General features: G+C 42.8%; 1 protein-coding gene across 1 annotated transcript in view; it reads right to left on the reverse strand.

Moving 5' to 3' along the window:
• The window catches only part of LOC106596178 (thyroglobulin-like), a 95,731-nt gene that overhangs the window by 37,464 nt on the left and 34,116 nt on the right, over window positions 1–24,151 (reverse strand). Inside the window, exons 32-38 of the mRNA XM_082974956.1 lie at window positions 15,219–15,305; window positions 15,022–15,105; window positions 14,791–14,928; window positions 9,780–9,953; window positions 2,176–2,287; window positions 800–879; window positions 317–460 (exon numbers count right to left, since the gene is read on the reverse strand). Coding sequence (XP_082831082.1) covers window positions 317–460; window positions 800–879; window positions 2,176–2,287; window positions 9,780–9,953; window positions 14,791–14,928; window positions 15,022–15,105; window positions 15,219–15,305 — 819 coding nt within the window. The remainder of the gene's footprint in view (window positions 1–316; window positions 461–799; window positions 880–2,175; window positions 2,288–9,779; window positions 9,954–14,790; window positions 14,929–15,021; window positions 15,106–15,218; window positions 15,306–24,151) is intronic.

Below are 24,151 nucleotides of genomic sequence, written 5' to 3' on the forward strand. Positions count from 1 at the left end.
GTATATATAAAGAGAAGGCTCCATTTGGGACGCACAGACTGTAACCAGGGCAATGCTGATGTCACTATTTCCAGAAGAGAAAGTAACATTAAGACATCAAACCTAAAAGGTAAGAGACAACTCAAGATGTTGGCCAGATGTTCTTCAAGATGTGTTTCATGCCTCCTCACTGAGTAAGCTACCCTAAATGTTGTGGAGTTTCAAATGGCACCCTATTCCCTATGTAGTGCACTAGTTTTGACCAGGAGCCCATAGGGAATAGGGTGCCATTTGGGAGTCCCCCTGTACCTACTTATCCTCAGATTTATACACACACCTGGTTTCTCGTACCAGCCAAGCGGATACACGCCGGTTTCTACTTTGGAGGGGGTGCAGTCCTGGACTCTCCAGGTTGTCCTCTCACCTTCACCACATGTCTGGATACCAAAGCTGTTCAGAGTCAGGCAGAGAACGTCTGATCCTGGATGGAGACAGCACACACACACGCATGCACCCACGCACGCACGCACGCACACACGCGCACACCCACGCACCCACGCGCACCCACGCACACCCACGCACACACACACACACACACACACACACGCACGCACGCACGCACGCACGCACGCACGCACCCACACACACGCACACGCACACACACACACTTTAGAGGAAATATTTGTGTCTCCTTTGGACTTTGGAGTAATATTGTGATTGTTTCCCTCTTCTCTCTTGCCTCTTGAACTTTGAATTTCGGAGCACTTGTCAGCACTGTAAAAACATGTCAATAAGTATCTTGACTGAAGTAAAAACTGACCAGGTGACTGTGTGTCCCTGACGTATCCGATTCCACGGCAACATGGATCTTCATCACATCTCCGTTCACACTCACGGAACCTGGTACAAACACAAAGCAGGCACACACTTTTCTTTGGGGAAACAAAACAGGAATTGTTAAAGACTGTCATTATCTTACTACTCATGCCGTAAAAAAATGGTTTTCCTAAAGAAGATTTTTGTGATTGCTTGAAGTAGTGAAATAAGTTTTACTGTGGGTGATAGTGAGAACAGAACCAGTGGGACCCAGGTAACACTGCCCTAAGGTCTCTCACCCCCAGAACCAGTGGGACCCAGGTAACACTGCCCTAAGGTCTCTCACCCCCAGAACCAGTGGGACCCAGGTAACACTGCCCTAAGGTCTCTCACCCCCAGAACCAGTGGGACCCAGGTAACACTGCCCTAAGGTCTCTCACCCCCAGAACCAGTGGGACCCAGGTAACACTGCCCTAAGGTCTCTCACCCCCAGAACCAGTGGGACCCAGGTAACACTGCCCTAAGGTCTCTCACCCCCAGAACCAGTGGTACCCAGGTAACACTGCCCTAAGGTCTCTCACCCCCAGAACCAGTGGGACCCAGGTAACACTGCCCTAAGGTCTCTCACCCCCAGAACCAGTGGGACCCAGGTAACACTGCCCTAAGGTCTCTCACCCCCAGAACCAGTGGGACCCAGGTAACACTGCCCTAAGGTCTCTCACCCCCAGAACCAGTGGGACCCAGGTAACACTGCCCTAAGGTCTCTCACCCCCAGAACCAGTGGGACCCAGGTAACACTGCCCTAAGGTCTCTCACCCCCAGAACCAGTGGTACCCAGGTAACACTGCCCTAAGGTCTCTCACCCCCAGAACCAGTGGGACCCAGGTAACACTGCCCTAAGGTCTCTCACCCCCAGAACCAGTGGGACCCAGGTAACACTGCCCTAAGGTCTCTCACCCCCAGAACCAGTGGGACCCAGGTAACACTGCCCTAAGGTCTCTCACCCCCAGAACCAGTGGGACCCAGGTAACACTGCCCTAAGGTCTCTCACCCCCAGAACCAGTGGGACCCAGGTAACACTGCCCTAAGGTCTCTCACCCCCAGAACCAGTGGTACCCAGGTAACACTGCCCTAAGGTCTCTCACCCCCAGAACCAGTGGGACCCAGGTAACACTGCCCTAAGGTCTCTCACCCCCAGAACCAGTGGGACCCAGGTGACACTGCCCTAAGGTCTCTCACCCCCAGAACCAGTGGTACCCAGGTAACACTGCCCTAAGGTCTCTCACCCCCAGAACCAGTGGGACCCAGGTAACACTGCCCTAAGGTCTCTTACCCCCAGAACCAGTGGGACCCAGGTAACACTGCCCTAAGGTCTCTCACCCCTCAGTGATAGGCTTGGCACTCAGGTTGACACGGCTACGGACGGAATAAGACACCATCTTCTTAAAGGGAACACGGCTGTAAAAACTCTCCACACTTCCAGTCAGATCAACTGTTAAAACACAACAGACAGAACAACACAAATTAGCTCCTGAAATAATAGAAAAGGTCATGTTTCTGCAGAAAAACTGTGTGTGCTTGCTTCAGCTATTTTAATGGAGATAAGTTTATAAGATTTTAGAGGCTAATGTATTATTCTGGTAAATAATATGGTAGTGGGATAAGTTAAAGAAGCACTACAGCACATCACTACAACATACTGACCAAGAACCTACCAGTGATCTCATCCTGCAGCACATCACTACAACATACTGACCAAGAACCTACCAGTGATCTCATCCTGCAGCACATCACTACAACATACTGACCAAGAACCTACCAGTGATCTCATCCTGCAGCACATCACTACAACATACTGACCAAGAACCTACCAGTGATCTCATCCTGCAGCACATCACTACAACATACTGACCAAGAACCTACCAGTGATCTCATCCTGCAGCACATCACTACAACATACTGACCAAGAACCTACCAGTGATCTCATCCTGCAGCACATCACTACAACATACTGACCAAGAACCTACCAGTGATCTCATCCTGCAGAACATCACTACAACATACTGACCAAGAACCTACCAGTGATCTCATCCTGCAGCACATCACTACAACATACTGACCAAGAACCTACCAGTGATCTCATCCTGCAGCACATCACTACAACATACTGACCAAGAACCTACCAGTGATCTCATCCTGCAGAACATCACTACAACATACTGACCAAGAACCTACCAGTGATCTCATCCTGCAGCACATCACTATAACATACTGACCAAGAACCTACCAGTGATCTCATCCTGCAGCACATCACTACAACATACTGACCAAGAACCTACCAGTGATCTCATCCTGCAGCACATCACTACAACATACTGACCAAGAACCTACCAGTGATCTCATCCTGCAGCACATCACTACAACATACTGACCAAGAACCTACCAGTGATCTCATCCTGCAGCACATCACTACAACATACTGACCAAGAACCTACCAGTGATCTCATCCTGCAGCACATCACTACAACATACTGACCAAGAACCTACCAGTGATCTCATCCTGCAGCACATCACTACAACATACTGACCAAGAACCTACCAGTGATCTCATCCTGCAGAACATCACTACAACATACTGACCAAGAACCTACCAGTGATCTCATCCTGCAGAACATCACTTTCCACCAACAGAAAGAACAATGCCGTACTCTTTGCCTGAATGGACTCTGTCTAACTGAGCTCAATGTTTACCAAACTAGTATGAATCATTATGACTGGGCTACAGTACAGTACTCTGGCCAGGGTTACTGGGTCTGAGTGAATCTGGCTGTGGCCTTGAAGTACAGGATGTCCCAGAAAGAGCCCTGTTCCTGTCTGAACACTCCAGATGTCAACAGCCCAGAACCCTTTAATGAGAGGAAATGAGGGTTTAATGAGCAAATCAAGAAGAGACTTAACTAGCTCTCTGCTTGGAAAGGAGTTTTATACAGAGGGAAGCACAGTTTTGGACAATATGTTACTGACCCCATTACCATAAGGCCCTGCATTTTGGTCTGGTGGGCATTTTCTGTACGTACAACATGTCTCGAATAACAACAGACAACAGGTTGCTGTTAAACGGGATGAGTTGGGGGTACTTGTGATAATATTATGTGATCTTGACTAGATAAAGTCTCCACTACTGTAGATAAGAGACTACATGTGACAGGTAGCAAATCATTTCCCTCAAAATCAAGTGGATTATTTTATTTCATTTTCCATCTGGTCTGCATCTAACTGCAAGGCAGTTAACCCAGTGTTCCCCGAAGACGTGGATGTTGATTAAGGCAGCCCTCCACACCTCTCTGATTCAGAGGGGTTGGGTTAAATGTAAAAGACACATTTCAGATGAAGGCATTTAAGTGTGTACAACTGACTAGGTCTCCCCCTTTCCTTTCCTTTCCTCCCCGCTGTGGCTCTAGTGATGGGGTAAGTCTAGACTCCTGCTTGAGGTGATTCATCTCATTACAGAGATATTGATTAAAACTACATCGGCTTAGAAAAAGAAGACATTTGTATTCATGGAACTAGTCACCAGTCTCTCAAGCATCTGTTAGTCTCTTCACTGCTTGTGTTTGGACTTGAACATTTAAAAATAATTGTCTTTGAGGGGGAAAAAAGGACACTGGACTAGAGTGTTGAATGTAATCCACTGTGTCAGTCTGGGTAGAGTTAGTTCCTGGGCTATGGAAGGACAGCAGCAGTGTTACATCATGTTATACTATCAGAGTGGTTAGAGCTCTATGATGATACAGATAGACAGACCTGTAGAGAAGCTCTATAATGATACAGATAGACATGTAGAGAAGCTCTATGATGATACAGATAGACCTGTAGAGAAGCTCTATAATGATACAGATAGACCTGTAGAGAAGCTCTATAATGATACAGATAGACCTGTAGAGAAGCTCTATAATGATACAGATAGACCTGTAGAGAAGCTCTATAATGATACAGATAGACCTGTAGAGAAGCTCTATAATGATACAGATAGACCTGTAGAGAAGCTCTATAATGATACAGATAGACCTGTAGAGAAGCTCTATAATGATACAGATAGACCTCTAGAGAAGCTCTATAATGATACAGATAGACATGTAGAGAAGCTCTATAATGATACAGACAGACCTGTAGAGAAGCTCTATGATGATACAGATAGACCTGTAGAGAAGCTATATGATGATACAGATAGACCTGTAGAGAAGCTCTATAATGATACAGACAGACCTGTAGAGAAGCTCTATAATGATACAGACAGACCTGTAGAGAAGCTCTATAATGATACAGATAGACATGTAGAGAAGCTCTATAATGATACAGATAGACCTGTAGAGAAGCTCTATAATGATACAGATAGACCTGTAGAGAAGCTCTATAATGATACAGATAGACCTGTAGAGAAGCTCTATAATGATACAGATAGACCTGTAGAGAAGCTCTATAATGATACAGATAGACCTGTAGAGAAGCTCTATAATGATACAGATAGACATGTAGAGAAGCTCTATAATGATACAGACAGACCTGTAGAGAAGCTCTATGATGATACAGATAGACCTGTAGAGAAGCTCTATAATGATACAGACAGACCTGTAGAGAAGCTCTATAATGATACAGACAGACCTGTAGAGAAGCTCTATAATGATACAGATAGACATGTAGAGAAGCTCTATAATGATACAGATAGACCTGTAGAGAAGCTCTATAATGATACAGATAGAACTGTAGAGAAGCTCTATAATGATACAGATAGACCTGTAGAGAAGCTCTATAATGATACAGATAGACCTGTAGAGAAGCTCTATAATGATACAGACAGACCTGTAGAGAAGCTCTATAATGATACAGACAAACCTGTAGAGAAGCTCTATGATGATACAGACAGACCTGTAGAGAAGCTCTATGATGATACAGATAGACCTGTAGAGAAGCTCTATAATGATACAGATAGACATGTAGAGAAGCTCTATAATGATACAGACAGACCTGTAGAGAAGCTCTATAATGATACAGATAGACATGTAGAGAAGCTCTATAATGATACAGACAGACCTGTAGAGAAGCTCTATAATGATACAGATAGACCTCTAGAGAAGCTCTATAATGATACAGATAGACATGTAGAGAAGCTCTATAATGATACAGACAGACCTGTAGAGAAGCTCTATAATGATACAGATAGACCTGTAGAGAAGCTCTATAATGATACAGATAGACATGTAGAGAAGCTCTATAATGATACAGATAGACCTGTAGAGAAGCTCTATAATGATACAGATAGACCTGTAGAGAAGCTCTATAATGATACAGATAGACATGTAGAGAAGCTCTATAATGATACAGACAGACCTGTAGAGAAGCTCTATAATGATACAGATAGACCTGTAGAGAAGCTCTATAATGATACAGATAGACATGTAGAGAAGCTCTATAATGATACAGATAGACCTGTAAAGAATTAATTGGAAGAAGAACTTTCTAAGTCATTGCAAACAAAGCATGTTCATCTCCACTCAGTTCCTGGAAAGCCTTTGGAGCTGTAGGCTTTGGCAAGATATTTGATTGGCCTTTTAGCCCATCAGCTAGTGGTACATCTGCTGCTGGAGTTTACAAGGGAGCAATTGTTTTGGGCCGTGCAGGGAGTGTGTGTGTGTGTGTGTGTGTGTGTGTGTGTGTGTGTGTGTGTGTGTGTGTGTGTGTGTGTGTGTGTGTAATAATGGTCCTCTTCCAGTGCTGAGTTTGCAGTGGGTATGTTCCCCTGCAGATATCAAAGGGTTCTTTATAATGATGAGTCACTGGTTCCACAGAGTCATGTTAATGAGGAAACCTCCACCTGCCGTACACCTCAGCAAGCATATTAAACACGTTTCATTAAGGTAAAGGTACTACTGAGCTAGCTAGCTGTTTTCAATACAACAGAAGCACACAAAGCACCATTTAGAAAGACATGCCACCCAGCTGAAAATCATATGGCTTGAATTAATCCACAACAAGGATCATTCTGTTTCACTGCTGCTGTGAAGATCAGGATATTAATAACAAGAGCTCTGGGTTACAGGCAAATGAATAGTCTGACAGCAGAGAGAGAAGGGGAGGGAAATGGAGAAGGGGATGGAAAGGGAGAAGGGGGAGGGAAAGGGGGAGGGAAAGGGGGAGGGAAAGGGAGAGAGGGGGAGGGAAAGGGAGAGAGGGGGAGGGAAAGGGAGAGAGGGGGAGGGAAAGGGAGAGAGGAGGGAAAGGGAGAGGGAAAGGGAAAGGGAGAAGGGGGAGGGAAAGGGAGAGAGGGGGAGGGAAAGGGAGAGAGGGGGAGGGAAAGGGAGAGAGGGGGAGGGAAAGGGAGAAGAGGAGGGAAAGAGGGGGAGGGAAAGGGAGAGAGGGGGAGGGAAAGGGCGAGAGGGGGAGGGAAAGGGAGAAGAGGAGGGAAAGAGGGGGAGGGAAAGGGAGAAGAGGAGGGAAAGAGAAGGAGGGAAAGGGAGAGAGGGGGAGGGAAAGGGAGAGAGGGGGAGGGAAAGGGAGAAGAGGAGGGAAAGAGGGGGAGGGAAAGGGAGAGAGGGGGAGGGAAAGGGAGAGAGGGGGAGGGAAAGGGAGAAGGGGAGGGAAAGGGGGAGAGGGGAGGGAAAGGGAGAGAGGGGGAGGGAAAGGGAGAGAGGGGGAGGGAAAGGGAGAGAGGGGGAGGGAAAGGGAGAAGGGGGAGGGAAAGGGGGAGAGGGGGAGGGAAAGGGAGAGAGGGGGAGGGAAAGGGAGAGAGGGGGAGGGAAAGGGAGAAGGGGAGGGAAAGAGGGGGAGGGAAAGGGAGAGAGGGGGAGGGAAAGGGAGAAGGGGGAGGGAAAGGGGGAGAGGGGGAGGGAAAGGGAGAGAGGGGGAGGGAAAGGGAGAGAGGGGGAGGGAAAGGGAGAGAGGGGGAGGGAAAGGGAGAGAGGGGGAGGGAAAGGGAGAGAGGGGGAGGGAAAGGGAGAAGGGGAGGGAAAGAGGGGGAGGGAAAGGGAGAGAGGGGGAGGGAAAGGGAGAGAGGGGGAGGGAAAGGGAGAGAGGGGGAGGGAAAGGGAGAGAGGGGGAGGGAAACGGGGGGGAGGAGGAGGGAATGGGGGAGAGGGGGAGGGAAAGGGAGAGAGGGGGAGGGAAAGGGAGAAGGGGAGGGAAAGGGAGGGAAGGGAGAAGGGGAGGGAAGAGGGGGAGGGAAGGGGAGAGGGGGAGGGAAAGGGAGAGAAGGGGGAGGGAAAGGGAGAGAGGGGGAGGGAAAGGGAGAGAGGGGGATGAAAAGGGAGAGAGGGGGAGGGAAAGGGAGAGAGGGGGAGGGAAAGGGAGAGAGGGGGAGGGAAAGGGAGAAGGGGAGGGAAAGGGAGAGAGGGGGAGGGAAAGGGAGAGAGGGGGAGGGAAAGGGAGAAGGGGATGAAAAGGGAGAGAGGGGGAGGGAAAGGGAGAGAGGGGGAGGGAAAGGGAGAGAGGGGGAGGGAAAGGGAGAGAGGGGGAGGGAAAGGGAGAAGGGGGAGGGAAAGGGGGAGAGGGGGAGGGAAAGGGAGAGAGGGAAAGGGGGAGAGGGGGAGGGAAAGGGAGAGAGGGGGAGGGAAAGGGAGAGAGGGGAGGGAAAGGGAGAGAGGGGGAGGGAAAGGGAAGGGAGGGAGGGAGAGTGAGGGGGAGAGTGAGGGAGAGAGAGAGAGAGAGAGAGAGAGAGAGAGAGAGAGAGAAAAAGCAGATGCTCTTCAGAGAGCTGTATTGAACTTAACGTGACACTCAGGTTAGCTGTGACCACCAGTAGGACCATTGGCTGTGTCCACAAATGGCCATAGGGCTCTGGTCAAACGTAGTGCACTACATAGGGAATAGGGTGCCATTTGAATCACAGAATCTGACACAGACAACTAACTCAGTCACGGCACAACATACTAAAACACAGAGAATTCTGAACAAGTCAGTGGAGCTCTGTCAGTGGTATTTACTACGCACATAAACACAGACAGGAAACCTTCAAAACTGTCTCTTTTTTTGAAACCTCTTGCCAATTCACACAAGCTGAGAGATAAAAGCAAGAGATAGTATCACAACAGAGAAGAGTGGTTCTTTTCAACAGCAGCTAAATGGACACCCTGGTTTGTGTAACCTTGGAAAAGGCAGCCTGCTGTCATTTGAGCAAGATCACGCTACCGACATTACTCACAGGTCTACTTTCTCAACCTGCAGAGCTGCTCAAGTGTACGGCTGTGTCCCAAATGGTACCCTATTCCCTACATAATGCAATACTTTTAATGAGCCCAGGTCAAAAGTAGTGCACTAAATAGGGAATAATGTGCCATTTGGGACGCACCCTAAATAAGCGATCTAAATACATCCTCTCTGTTCCCTCTTCTAAGAGCCAGTCCCAAAATGGCACCCTATTCCCTTTACAGTGTGGTACTTTTGACTAGGCCCCATAGGGATCTGGTCAAAAGTAATGTAGTATATAGGCAATAGGGTGCCATTTTGGGAGCCACCCAGAGCCAAGCAGCGGCAGTCGTCCTAACTGCTGACATACAGCTGTGTTGACCTGTTGCTAGGAACAGGACCAAAACAAGCCTAGAATCACAAACAGCGAGGCTGCTGGGATTCCCAACTTCATCAGTCATTATGAAGTACAGGGAAGAAGGATGGGAAGACAACACTAGTGATGGCTGGGCTTCATGTTCAAATGCTTGATAATAGTTTGGATTGATAATAACTTGTGTAGTATATTAAGTCCGTAGCTGTTTTTCTAACTGGGTAAATAAAGTGACAGTGAGTAATTTGTCTTAATGTTTTAAATAGAAGGCTCTTAAACTAACCATTCATTTCCTTTCAGGGTAACCTCCCTTAACCCATATGTAAAGTATAAATACCTCTACCATACAATTATATATAGAACTTTAATAGGACTCTGTGGACTCACCGTTCTTGGTGTGTGAGGTGTGGGGTTGCTGGAGTTAAAGACTCACCCTTCTTGGTGTGAGCGGTGTGGGGTTGCTGGGGGAGCACAGGGCTGCAGGCCTGTCTCAGGGGTTTGTCGTAGGCCCCACACACCTGGGTGTCTGGGTACAGGGCGCAGGTAAAGTACACTGAGCTCTCATCTCTCACATCAGCCACGTGGCACAGCTCTTCCTCCTCACAGCCTGAAACACACAGAGAACACATGAAACACACAGAGGACACCTGAAACACACAGAGAACACCTGAAACACACAGAGGACACCTGAAACACACAGAGGACACCTGAAACACACAGAGGACACCTGAAACACACAGAGAACACCTGAAACACACAGAGGACACCTGACACACACAGAGGACACCTGAAACACACAGAGGACACCTGAAACACACAGAGAACACATGAAACACACAGAGGACACCTGAAACACACAGAGGACACCTAAAACACACAGAGGACACCTGAAACACACAGAGAACACATGAAACACACAGAGGACACCTGAAACACACAGAGGACACCTAAAACACACAGAGAACACATGAAACACACAGAGGACACCTGAAACACACAGAGGACACCTAAAACACACAGAGGACACCTGAAACACACAGAGGACACCTGAAACACACAGAGGACACCTGAAACACACAGAGGACACCTGAAACACACAGAGGACACCTGAAACACACAGAGGACACCTGAAACACACAGAGAACACATGAAACACACAGAGGACACCTGAAACACACAGAGGACACCTGAAACACACAGAGAACACATGAAACACACAGAGGACACCTGAAACACACAGAGAACACCTAAAACACACAGAGAACACCTGAAACACACAGAGGACACCTGAAACACACAGAGGACACCTGAAACACACAGAGGACACCTGAAACTCCCTAAGTTTGTTTTACTCACTGCTTTAACACACTCTGCCAACCCTGTCTGAATCCTGGCTTAGGAAAACCACCAAAAACCCTGAAATCTCCATCGCTAACTATAACATTTTCCGCCAAGATAGAACTGCCAAAGGAGGCGGTGTTGCAATCTACCGTAAAGATAGCCTGCAGAGTTCTGTATTACTGTCCAAGTCTGTACCCAAACAATTCTAGCTTCTACTTCTAAAAATGCACCTTTCCAGAAACAAGTCTCTCACTGTTGCCGCTTGCTATATACCACCCTCTGCCCCCAGCTGTGCCCTCGATGCCATATGTGAATTGATTGCCCCCCATCTATCTTCAGAGCTCGTGCTACTAGGTGACCTAAACTTGGACATGCTTAACACCCCGGCCATCCTACAATCTAAGCTTGATGCCCTCAATCTCGCACAAATTATCAATGAACCTACCAGGTACAACCCCAAATCTGTAAACACGGGCACCCTCATAGGTGTCATCTTAACTAACTCGCTCTCCAAATACACCTCTGCTGTTTTCAATCAAGATCTCAGCGATCACTGCCTCATTGCCTGCATCCGTAATGGGTCTGCGACCAAACGATGAGGGGTCATCACTGTCAAATGCTCTCTAAAACACTTCTGTTAGTAGGCCTTTCTAATCGACCTGGCCAGGGTATCCTGGAATGACATTGACCTCATCTCGTCAGTAGATGATGCCTGGCTATTCTTTAAAAGTGCCTTGCTCACCATCTTAACCTGTTTGGGATAGGGGGCAGTATTTTCACGGCCGGATAAAAAACGTACCTGATTTAATCTGGTTACTACTCTTGCCCAGAAACTAGAATATGCATATAATTTGTAGATTTGGAGAGAAAACACTCTTACATTTCTAAAACTGTTTGAATGGTGTCTGTGAGTATAACAGAACTCATATGGCAGGCAAAGACCTGAGAAGATTCCAGGCAGGAAGTGGCCTGTCTGACAATTTGTAGTCCTGCTGTTGCATCTCTATCAAAATTACAGCATCTGAGCTGTTACGTGACACTTTCTAAGGCTTCCATTGGCTCTCTAAAGCCTTTAGAAAGTGGAATGACATGTCTCCTGTCTCTGGGAAAAGTATAGGAGCAGAGTTTGTAAGTGGCCTGCCTGGGGACAGTGAGTCTGGAGATGCGCGTTCATGAGACCTCACCATTTTTTTCTTTCAGTCTTTGAATGAATACAACGTTGCCCGGTTGGAATATTATCGCTATTTGACGAGAAAAATAGCATAAAAATTGATTTTAAACAGCGTTTGACATGCTTCTAAGTACAGTAATGGAATATTTTGAATTTTTTTGTCACGAAATGCGCTCGCGCGTTACCCTTCGGATAGTGACCTGAACGCAAGAACAAAACGGAGGTATTTGGATATAACTATGGATTATTTGGAACCAAAACAACATTTGTTGTTGAAGTAGAAGTCCTGGGAGTGCATTCTGACGAAGAACAGCAAAGGTAATCCAATTTTTCTAATAGTAATTCTGAGTTTAGGCTGCCCCGACGTTGGCGGGTCTGAATAGCTAGCCTTGATGGCCGAGCTATGTACTCAGAATATTGCAAAATGTGCTTTCGCCGAAAAGCTATTTTAAAATCGGACATAGCGATTGCATAAAGGAGTTCTGTATCTATAATTCTTAAAATAATTGTTATGTATTTTGTCAACGTTTATCATGAGTAATTTAGTAAATTCACCGGAAGTTTTCGGTGGGTATGCTAGTTCTGAACATCACATGCCAATGTAAAAAGCTGGTTTTTGATATAAATATGAACTTGATTGAACAAAACATGCATGTATTGTATAACATAATGTCCTAGGAGTGTCATCTGATGAAGATCATCAAATGTTAGTGCTGCATTTAGCTGTGGTTTGGGTTTTTGTGACATATATGCTTGCTTTGAAAATGGCTGTGTGATTATTTGTGGCTATGTACTCTCCTGACATAATCTAATGTTTTGCTTTCGCTGTAAAGCCTTTTTGAAATCGGACAATGTGGTTAGATTAACGAGAGTCTTATCTTTAAAATGGTGTAAAATAGTTGATTGTTTGAGAAAATGTAATTGTGGTATTTTAGTTGGTTTGTATTTCGCGCCATGCGATGCCATTAGCTGTTGGCTAGGGGTTCCGCTGGCGGAACGGGGTTCCGCTAGCAGAACGTCTAGATGCAAGAGGTTAAATAAGCATGCCCCACTCAAAAAACTTAGAACTAGGAATAGATATAGTCCTTGGTTCACTCCAGACCTGTCTGCCTTTAACCAGCACAAAAACATCCTGTGGCGTTCTGCATTAGCATGGAATAGCCCCCGTGATATGCAACTTTTCAGGGAAGTTAGGAACAAATATACACAGGCAGTTAGGAAAGCTAAGGCTAGCTTTTTCAAACAGAAATTTGCATCCTGTAGTACTAACTCAAAAAACTGTGCAGCCGTATTCATCGACCTGGCCAAGGCTTTCGACTCTGTCAACCACCACATTCTTATTGGCAGACTCGACAGCCTTGGTTTCTCAAATGATTGCCTCGCTTGGTTTACCAACTACTTCACTGATAGAGTTCAGTGTGTCAAATCGGAGGGCCTGTTGTCCAGACCTCTGGCAGTCTCTATGGGTGTGCCAAAGGGTTCAATTCTCGGGCCGACTCTCTTCTCTCTATACATCAATGATGTTGCTCTTGCTGCAGGTGATTCTCTGATCCACCTCCACACAGACGACACCATTCTGTATACTTCTGGCCCCTCTTTGGACACTGTGTTAACTAACCTCCAGACGAGCTTCAATGCCATACAACTCTCCTTCCGTGACCTCCAACTACTCTTAAACGCAAGTAAAACTAAATGCATGCTATTCAATCGATCACTGCCCGCACCTGCTCGCCCGTCCAGCATCACTACTCTGGACGGTTCTGACTTAGAATATGTGGACAACTACAAAAACCTAGGTGTCTGGTTAGACTGTAAACTCTCCTTCCAGACTCACATTAAGCATCTCCAATCCAAAATTAAATCTAGAATCGGCTTCCTATATCGCAACAAAGCATCCTTCACTCATGCTGCCAAACATACCCTCGTAAAACTGACCATCCTACCGATCCTCGACTTCGGTGATGTCATCTATAAAATAGCCTCCAACACTCTACTCAACAAACTGGATGCAGTCTATCACAGTGCCATCCTTTTTGTCACCAAAGCCCCATACACTACCCACCATTGCGACTTGTACGCTCTCGTTGGTTGGCCCTCGCTTCATACTCGTCGCCAAACCCACTGGCTACAGGTTATCTACAAGTCTCTGCTAGGTAAAGCCCTGCCTTATCTCAGCTCACTGGTCACCATAGCAGCACCCACCTGTAGCACGCGCTCCAGCAGGTATATCTCACTGGTCACCCCCAAAGCCAATTCCTCCTTTGGTCGTCTTTCCTACAGTTCTCTGCTGCCAATGACTGGAACGAACTGCAAAAATCTCTAAAGCTGGAGACTCATATCTCCCTCACTAGCTTTAAGCACCAGCTGTCAGAGCAGCTCACAGATCACTGCAGCTGTACATAGCCCATCTGTAAACAGCCCATCTATCTACCTACCTCATCCTCATACTGTATTTATTTATTTATCTTGCTCCTTTGCACCCCAGTATCTCTACTTGCACATTCATCTTCTGCACATCTACCATTCCAGTGTTTAATTGCTATATTGTAATTACTTCGCCACCATGGCCTATTTATTGCCTTAACTGACCTCATTTGCACTCACTGTATATAGACTTTTTGTTTTCTTTTGTTCTACTGTATTATTTACTGTATGTTTTGTTTATTCCATGTGTAACTCTGTGTTGTTGTATGTGTCGAATTGCTATGCTTTATCTTGGCCAGGTCGCTGTTGCAAATGAGAACTTGTTCTCAACTAGCCTACCTGGTTAAATAAACGTGAAATAAAAAAATAAAATAAAAAACACACATTATACGAGTGCTAAAGATGAAGGCCATGTGATAGTAGTGAGAAACAACTGAAATATTCAGTGTATGAGATTGAAGGTGAATAGCTTTTGGAAAAGGCAAGACATGAAGCTGATATATCCTACGTTTCAGACACCACAGCTGAGCCTCCTGTGCAGAGAACTGATGTTTGAAGATCCAGTATTGCAGACTGGGGATGTCCTGTTCAGTGTCCACAACAACAGCACTGCTGTCCAGGGCCACAAACGTCTCCTTCACTGCAGCTATGTGACGTGACAGAATGAGGTACAGCGTAAGAAACAGTTGGTTTAGGTTTTGGTCCGTAGTAATAGGAGAATTAAGAAGGCTAAACTAACCCGACAGAACAACTCCGGGGGCTTGTTGTGGGAGGACACTGCTACAGGCTGGGGAGGTCTTGGGACGAGTGGTCATGTCAGACTCTGAAAGATGGATCATTTTAGCATGTGAGAAAGATAAGTCAAGACAACCCAGTAATGTTTATTCAGAAGTACATTGTTTTATACATCTGCATAAGGAATTAAATGTACAATACCTTTCCAGAGGTAAATGCCTTGGAACCCAATAATGGTGGCCTGGTAGTCAGTTTTGTTCTTGCTTGATGTTGGCAGAGCTGTATCCGCTGTGAGAGAAATATACTGACCATCACTTCATAACCACTAAGTTACAGAGTAACACTTCATAACCACTTAGTTACAGAGTAACACTTCATAACCACTTAGTTACAGAGTAACACTTCATAACCACTTAGTTAGAGTATAGTAACACTTCATAACCACATAGCTACAGAGTAACACTTCATAACCACTAAGTTACAGAGTAGAGTAACACTTCATAACCACTAAGTTACAGAGTAGAGTAACACTTCATAACCACTTAGTTACAGAGTAGAGCAACACTTCATAACCACTTAGTTACAGAGTAACACTTCACAACCACATAGTAACAGAGTACAGTACCACTTCATAACCACTAAGTTACAGAGTAGAGTAACACTGCATAACCACTTAGTTACTGTGTGAAGTACCACTTCATAACCACTAAGTTACAGGGTAGAGTAACACTTCATAACCACTTAGTTACTGTGTGAAGTACCACTTCATAACCACATAGTAACAGAGTAGAGTACCACTTCATAACCACATAGTAACAGAGTAGAGTAACACTTCATAACCACTAAGTTACAGAGTAGAGTAACACTTCATAACCACTTAGTTACTGTGTGAAGTACCACTTCATAACCACTAAGTTACAGAGTAGAATAACACTTCATAACCACTTAGTTACAGAGTAACACTTCATAACCACTTAGTTACTGTGTGAAGTACCACTTCATAACCACTTAGTTACAGAGTAGAGTACCACTTCATAACCACTTAGTTACAGAGTAGAGTAACACTTCATAACCACTAAGTTACAGAGTAGAGTAACACTTCATAACCACTTAGTTACTGTGTGAAGTACCACTTCATAACCACTTAGTAACAGAGTAGAGTAACACTTCATAACCACTTAGTTACAGAGTAGAGTAACACTTCATAACCACTAAGTTACAGAGTAGAGTAACACTTCATAACCACTAAGTTACAGAGTAACACTTCATAACCACTTAGTTACTGTGTGAAGTACCAGTTCATAACCACTTAGTTACAGAGTAGAGTAACACTTCATAACCACTTAGTTACAGAGTAGAGTAACACTTCATAACCACTTAGTTACTGTGTGAAGTACCACTTCATAACCACTTAGTTACAGAGTAGGGAGTACCACTTCATAACCACTTAGTTACTGTGTGAAGTACCACTTCATAACCACTTAGTTACTGTGTGAAGTACCACTTTATAACCACTTAGTTACTGTGTGAAGTACCACTTCATAACCACTTAGTTACAGAGTAACACTTCATAACCACTTAGTTACTGTGTGAAGTACCACTTCATAACCACTAAGTTACAGAGTAGAGTAACACTTCATAACCACTTAGTTACTGTGTGAAGTACCACTTCATAACCACTTAGTTACAGAGTAACACTTCATAACCACTAAGTTACAGAGTAGAGTACCACTTCATAACCACTTAGTTACAGAGTAGAGTACCACTTCATAACCACTTAGTTACAGAGTAGAGTAACACTTCATAACCACTTAGTTACAGAGTAGAGTAACACTTCATAACCACTAAGTTACAGAGTAGAGTAACACTTCATAACCACTTAGTTACTGTTTGAAGTACCACTTCATAACCACTTAGTTACAGAGTAGAGTAACACTTCATAACCACTTAGTTACTGTGTGAAGTACCACTTCATAATCACTTAGTTACAGAGTACCACTTCATAACCACTTAGTTACAGAGTAACACTTCATAACCACTAAGTTACTGTGTGAAGTACCACTTCATAACCACTAAGTTACTGTGTGAAGTACCACTTCATAACCACTTAGTTACTGTGTGAAGTACCACTTCATAATCACTTAGTTACAGAGTACCACTTCATAACCACTTAGTTACAGAGTAACACTTCATAACCACTAAGTTACAGAGTAGAGTAACACTTCATAACCACTTAGTTACAGAGTAGAGTAACACTTCATAACCACTTAGTTACAGAGTAGGGAGTACCACTTCATAACCACTTAGTTACTGTGTGAAGTACCACTTCATAACCACTTAGTTACAGAGTAACACTTCATAACCACTAAGTTACAGAGTAGAGTAACACTTCATAACCACTTAGTTACAGAGTAGAGTACCACTTCATAACCACTTAGTTACAGAGTAGGGAGTACCACTTCATAACCACTTAGTTACTGTGTGAAGTACCACTTCATAACCACTTAGTTACAGAGTAACACTTCATAACCACTAAGTTACAGAGTAGAGTAACACTTCATAACCACTTAGTTACTGTGTGAAGTACCACTTCATAACCACTAAGTTACAGAGTAGAGTAACACTTCATAACCACTTAGTTACTGTGTGAAGTACCACTTCATAACCACTAAGTTACAGAGTAGAGTAACACTTCATAACCACTTAGTTACTGTGTGAAGTACCACTTCATAACCACTTAGTTACAGAGTAACACTTCATAACCACTAAGTTACAGAGTAGAGTACCACTTCATAACCACTTAGTTACAGAGTAGAGTACCACTTCATAACCACTTAGTTACAGAGTAGAGTAACACTTCATAACCACTTAGTTACAGAGTAGAGTAACACTTCATAACCACTAAGTTACAGAGTAGAGTACCACTTCATAACCACTTAGTTACAGAGTAGAGTAACACTTCATAACCACATAGTAACAGAGTAGAGTAACACTTCATAACCACTAAGTTACAGAGTAGAGTAACACTTCATAACCACTTAGTTACTGTGTGAAGTACCACTTCATAACCACTAAGTTACAGAGTAGAATAACACTTCATAACCACTTAGTTACAGAGTAACACTTCATAACCACTTAGTTACTGTGTGAAGTACCACTTCATAACCACTTAGTTACAGAGTAGAGTACCACTTCATAACCACTTAGTTACAGAGTAGAGTAACACTTCATAACCACTAAGTTACAGAGTAGAGTAACACTTCATAACCACTTAGTTACTGTGTGAAGTACCACTTCATAACCACTTAGTAACAGAGTAGAGTAACACTTCATAACCACTTAGTTACTGTGTGAAGTACCACTTCATAACCACTTAGTAACAGAGTAGAGTAACACTTCATAACCACTTAGTTACAGAGTAGAGTAACACTTCATAACCACTAAGTTACAGAGTAGAGTAACACTTCATAACCACTAAGTTACAGAGTAACACTTCATAACCACTTAGTTACTGTGTGAAGTACCAGTTCATAACCACTTAGTTACAGAGTAGAGTAACACTTCATAACCACTTAGTTACAGAGTAGAGTAACACTTCATAACCACTTAGTTACTGTGTGAAGTACCACTTCATAACCACTTAGTTACAGAGTAGGGAGTACCACTTCATAACCACTTAGTTACTGTGTGAAGTACCACTTCATAACCACTTAGTTACTGTGTGAAGTACCACTTTATAACCACTTAGTTACTGTGTGAAGTACCACTTCATAACCACTTAGTTACAGAGTAACACTTCATAACCACTTAGTTACTGTGTGAAGTACCACTTCATAACCACTAAGTTACAGAGTAGAGTAACACTTCATAACCACTTAGTTACTGTGTGAAGTACCACTTCATAACCACTTAGTTACAGAGTAACACTTCATAACCACTAAGTTACAGAGTAGAGTACCACTTCATAACCACTTAGTTACAGAGTAGAGTACCACTTCATAACCACTTAGTTACAGAGTAGAGTAACACTTCATAACCACTTAGTTACAGAGTAGAGTAACACTTCATAACCACTAAGTTACAGAGTAGAGTAACACTTCATAACCACTTAGTTACTGTTTGAAGTACCACTTCATAACCACTTAGTTACAGAGTAGAGTAACACTTCATAACCACTTAGTTACTGTGTGAAGTACCACTTCATAATCACTTAGTTACAGAGTACCACTTCATAACCACTTAGTTACAGAGTAACACTTCATAACCACTAAGTTACTGTGTGAAGTACCACTTCATAACCACTAAGTTACTGTGTGAAGTACCACTTCATAACCACTTAGTTACTGTGTGAAGTACCACTTCATAACCACTTAGTTACAGAGTAGAGTAACACTTCATAACCACTTAGTTACTGTGTGAAGTACCACTTCATAACCACTTAGTTACAGAGTAACACTTCATAACCACTAAGTTACAGAGTAGAGTACCACTTCATAACCACTTAGTTACAGAGTAGAGTACCACTTCATAACCACTTAGTTACAGAGTAGAGTAACACTTCATAACCACTTAGTTACAGAGTAGAGTAACACTTCATAACCACTAAGTTACAGAGTAGAGTACCACTTCATAACCACTTAGTTACAGAGTAGAGTAACACTTCATAACCACATAGTAACAGAGTAGAGTAACACTTCATAACCACTAAGTTACAGAGTAGAGTAACACTTCATAACCACTTAGTTACTGTGTGAAGTACCACTTCATAACCACTAAGTTACAGAGTAGAATAACACTTCATAACCACTTAGTTACAGAGTAACACTTCATAACCACTTAGTTACTGTGTGAAGTACCACTTCATAACCACTTAGTTACAGAGTAGAGTACCACTTCATAACCACTTAGTTACAGAGTAGAGTAACACTTCATAACCACTAAGTTACAGAGTAGAGTAACACTTCATAACCACTTAGTTACTGTGTGAAGTACCACTTCATAACCACTTAGTAACAGAGTAGAGTAACACTTCATAACCACTTAGTTACAGAGTAGAGTAACACTTCATAACCACTAAGTTACAGAGTAGAGTAACACTTCATAACCACTAAGTTACAGAGTAACACTTCATAACCACTTAGTTACTGTGTGAAGTACCAGTTCATAACCACTTAGTTACAGAGTAGAGTAACACTTCATAACCACTTAGTTACAGAGTAGAGTAACACTTCATAACCACTTAGTTACTGTGTGAAGTACCACTTCATAACCACTTAGTTACAGAGTAGGGAGTACCACTTCATAACCACTTAGTTACTGTGTGAAGTACCACTTCATAACCACTTAGTTACTGTGTGAAGTACCACTTTATAACCACTTAGTTACTGTGTGAAGTACCACTTCATAACCACTTAGTTACAGAGTAACACTTCATAACCACTTAGTTACTGTGTGAAGTACCACTTCATAACCACTAAGTTACAGAGTAGAGTAACACTTCATAACCACTTAGTTACTGTGTGAAGTACCACTTCATAACCACTTAGTTACAGAGTAACACTTCATAACCACTAAGTTACAGAGTAGAGTACCACTTCATAACCACTTAGTTACAGAGTAGAGTACCACTTCATAACCACTTAGTTACAGAGTAGAGTAACACTTCATAACCACTTAGTTACAGAGTAGAGTAACACTTCATAACCACTAAGTTACAGAGTAGAGTAACACTTCATAACCACTTAGTTACTGTTTGAAGTACCACTTCATAACCACTTAGTTACAGAGTAGGGTAACACTTCATAACCACTTAGTTACTGTGTGAAGTACCACTTCATAATCACTTAGTTACAGAGTACCACTTCATAACCACTTAGTTACAGAGTAACACTTCATAACCACTAAGTTACTGTGTGAAGTACCACTTCATAACCACTAAGTTACTGTGTGAAGTACCACTTCATAACCACTTAGTTACTGTGTGAAGTACCACTTCATAATCACTTAGTTACAGAGTACCACTTCATAACCACTTAGTTACAGAGTAACACTTCATAACCACTAAGTTACAGAGTAGAGTAACACTTCATAACCACTTAGTTACAGAGTAGAGTAACACTTCATAACCACTTAGTTACAGAGTAGAGTAACACTTCATAACCACTTAGTTACTGTGTGAAGTACCACTTCATAACCACTAAGTTACAGAGTAGAATAACACTTCATAACCACTTAGTTACAGAGTAACACTTCATAACCACTTAGTTACTGTGTGAAGTACCACTTCATAACCACTTAGTTACAGAGTAGAGTACCACTTCATAACCACTTAGTTACAGAGTAGAGTAACACTTCATAACCACTAAGTTACAGAGTAGAGTAACACTTCATAACCACTTAGTTACTGTGTGAAGTACCACTTCATAACCACTTAGTAACAGAGTAGAGTAACACTTCATAACCACTTAGTTACAGAGTAGAGTAACACTTCATAACCACTAAGTTACAGAGTAGAGTAACACTTCATAACCACTAAGTTACAGAGTAACACTTCATAACCACTTAGTTACTGTGTGAAGTACCAGTTCATAACCACTTAGTTACAGAGTAGAGTAACACTTCATAACCACTTAGTTACAGAGTAGAGTAACACTTCATAACCACTTAGTTACTGTGTGAAGTACCACTTCATAACCACTTAGTTACAGAGTAGGGAGTACCACTTCATAACCACTTAGTTACTGTGTGAAGTACCACTTCATAACCACTTAGTTACTGTGTGAAGTACCACTTTATAACCACTTAGTTACTGTGTGAAGTACCACTTCATAACCACTTAGTTACAGAGTAACACTTCATAACCACTTAGTTACTGTGTGAAGTACCACTTCATAACCACTAAGTTACAGAGTAGAGTAACACTTCATAACCACTTAGTTACTGTGTGAAGTACCACTTCATAACCACTTAGTTACAGAGTAACACTTCATAACCACTAAGTTACAGAGTAGAGTACCACTTCATAACCACTTAGTTACAGAGTAGAGTACCACTTCATAACCACTTAGTTACAGAGTAGAGTAACACTTCATAACCACTTAGTTACAGAGTAGAGTAACACTTCATAACCACTAAGTTACAGAGTAGAGTAACACTTCATAACCACTTAGTTACTGTTTGAAGTACCACTTCATAACCACTTAGTTACAGAGTAGAGTAACACTTCATAACCACTTAGTTACTGTGTGAAGTACCACTTCATAATCACTTAGTTACAGAGTACCACTTCATAACCACTTAGTTACAGAGTAACACTTCATAACCACTAAGTTACTGTGTGAAGTACCACTTCATAACCACTAAGTTACTGTGTGAAGTACCACTTCATAACCACTTAGTTACTGTGTGAAGTACCACTTCATAATCACTTAGTTACAGAGTACCACTTCATAACCACTTAGTTACAGAGTAACACTTCATAACCACTAAGTTACAGAGTAGAGTAACACTTCATAACCACTTAGTTACAGAGTAGAGTAACACTTCATAACCACTTAGTTACAGAGTAGGGAGTACCACTTCATAACCACTTAGTTACTGTGTGAAGTACCACTTCATAACCACTTAGTTACAGAGTAACACTTCATAACCACTAAGTTACAGAGTAGAGTAACACTTCATAACCACTTAGTTACAGAGTAGAGTACCACTTCATAACCACTTAGTTACAGAGTAGGGAGTACCACTTCATAACCACTTAGTTACTGTGTGAAGTACCACTTCATAACCACTTAGTTACAGAGTAACACTTCATAACCACTAAGTTACAGAGTAGAGTAACACTTCATAACCACTTAGTTACTGTGTGAAGTACCACTTCATAACCACTAAGTTACAGAGTAGAGTAACACTTCATAACCACTTAGTTACTGTGTGAAGTACCACTTCATAACCACTTAGTTACAGAGTAGAGTAACACTTCATAACCACTTAGTTACAGAGTAGGGAGTACCACTTCATAACCACTTAGTTACTGTGTGAAGTACCACTTCATAACCACTTAGTTACAGAGTAACACTTCATAACCACTAAGTTACAGAGTAGAGTACCACTTCATAACCACTTAGTTACAGAGTAGAGTAACACTTCATAACCACTTAGTTACAGAGTAGAGTACCACTTCATAACCACTTAGTTACAGAGTAGAGTACCACTTCATAACCACTTAGTTACAGAGTAGAGTAACACTTCATAACCACTTAGTTACAGAGTAGAGTAACACTTCATAACCACTAAGTTACAGAGTAGAGTAACACTTCATAACCACTTAGTTACTGTTTGAAGTACCACTTCATAACCACTTAGTTACAGAGTAGAGTAACACTTCATAACCACTTAGTTACTGTGTGAAGTACCACTTCATAATCACTTAGTTACAGAGTACCACTTCATAACCACTTAGTTACAGAGTAACACTTCATAACCACTTAGTTACAGAGTAACACTTCATAACCACTAAGTTACTGTGTGAAGTACCACTTCATAACCACTAAGTTACTGTGTGAAGTACCACTTCATAACCACTTAGTTACTGTGTGAAGTACCACTTCATAATCACTTAGTTACAGAGTACCACTTCATAACCACTTAGTTACAGAGTAACACTTCATAACCACTTAGTTATAGAGTAGAGTAACACTTCATAACCACTTAGTTACAGAGTAACACTTCATAACCACTTAGTTACAGAGTAACACTTCATAACCACTTAGTTACAGAGTAGAGTAACACTTCATAACCACATAGTTACAGAGTAGAGTACCACTTCATAACCACTTAGTTACAGAGTAGAGAAACACTTCATAACCACTAAGTTACAGAGTAGAGTACCACTTCATAACCACTTAGTTACAGAGTAGAGTAACACTTCATAACCACTTAGTTACAGAGTAGAGTACCACTTCATAACCACTTAGTTACAGAGTAGAGTAACACTTCATAACCACTTAGTTACAGAGTAGAGTAACACTTCATAACCACTAAGTTACAGAGTAGAGTAACACTTCATAACCACTTAGTTACTGTGTGAAGTACCACTTCATAACCACTAAGTTACAGAGTAGAGTAACACTTCA

The sequence above is a fragment of the Salmo salar genome, chromosome 05, assembly GCF_965601325.2.
Source record: "Salmo salar chromosome 05, fSalSal1, whole genome shotgun sequence".
Classification (NCBI taxonomy): Eukaryota; Metazoa; Chordata; class Actinopteri; order Salmoniformes; family Salmonidae; genus Salmo; species Salmo salar.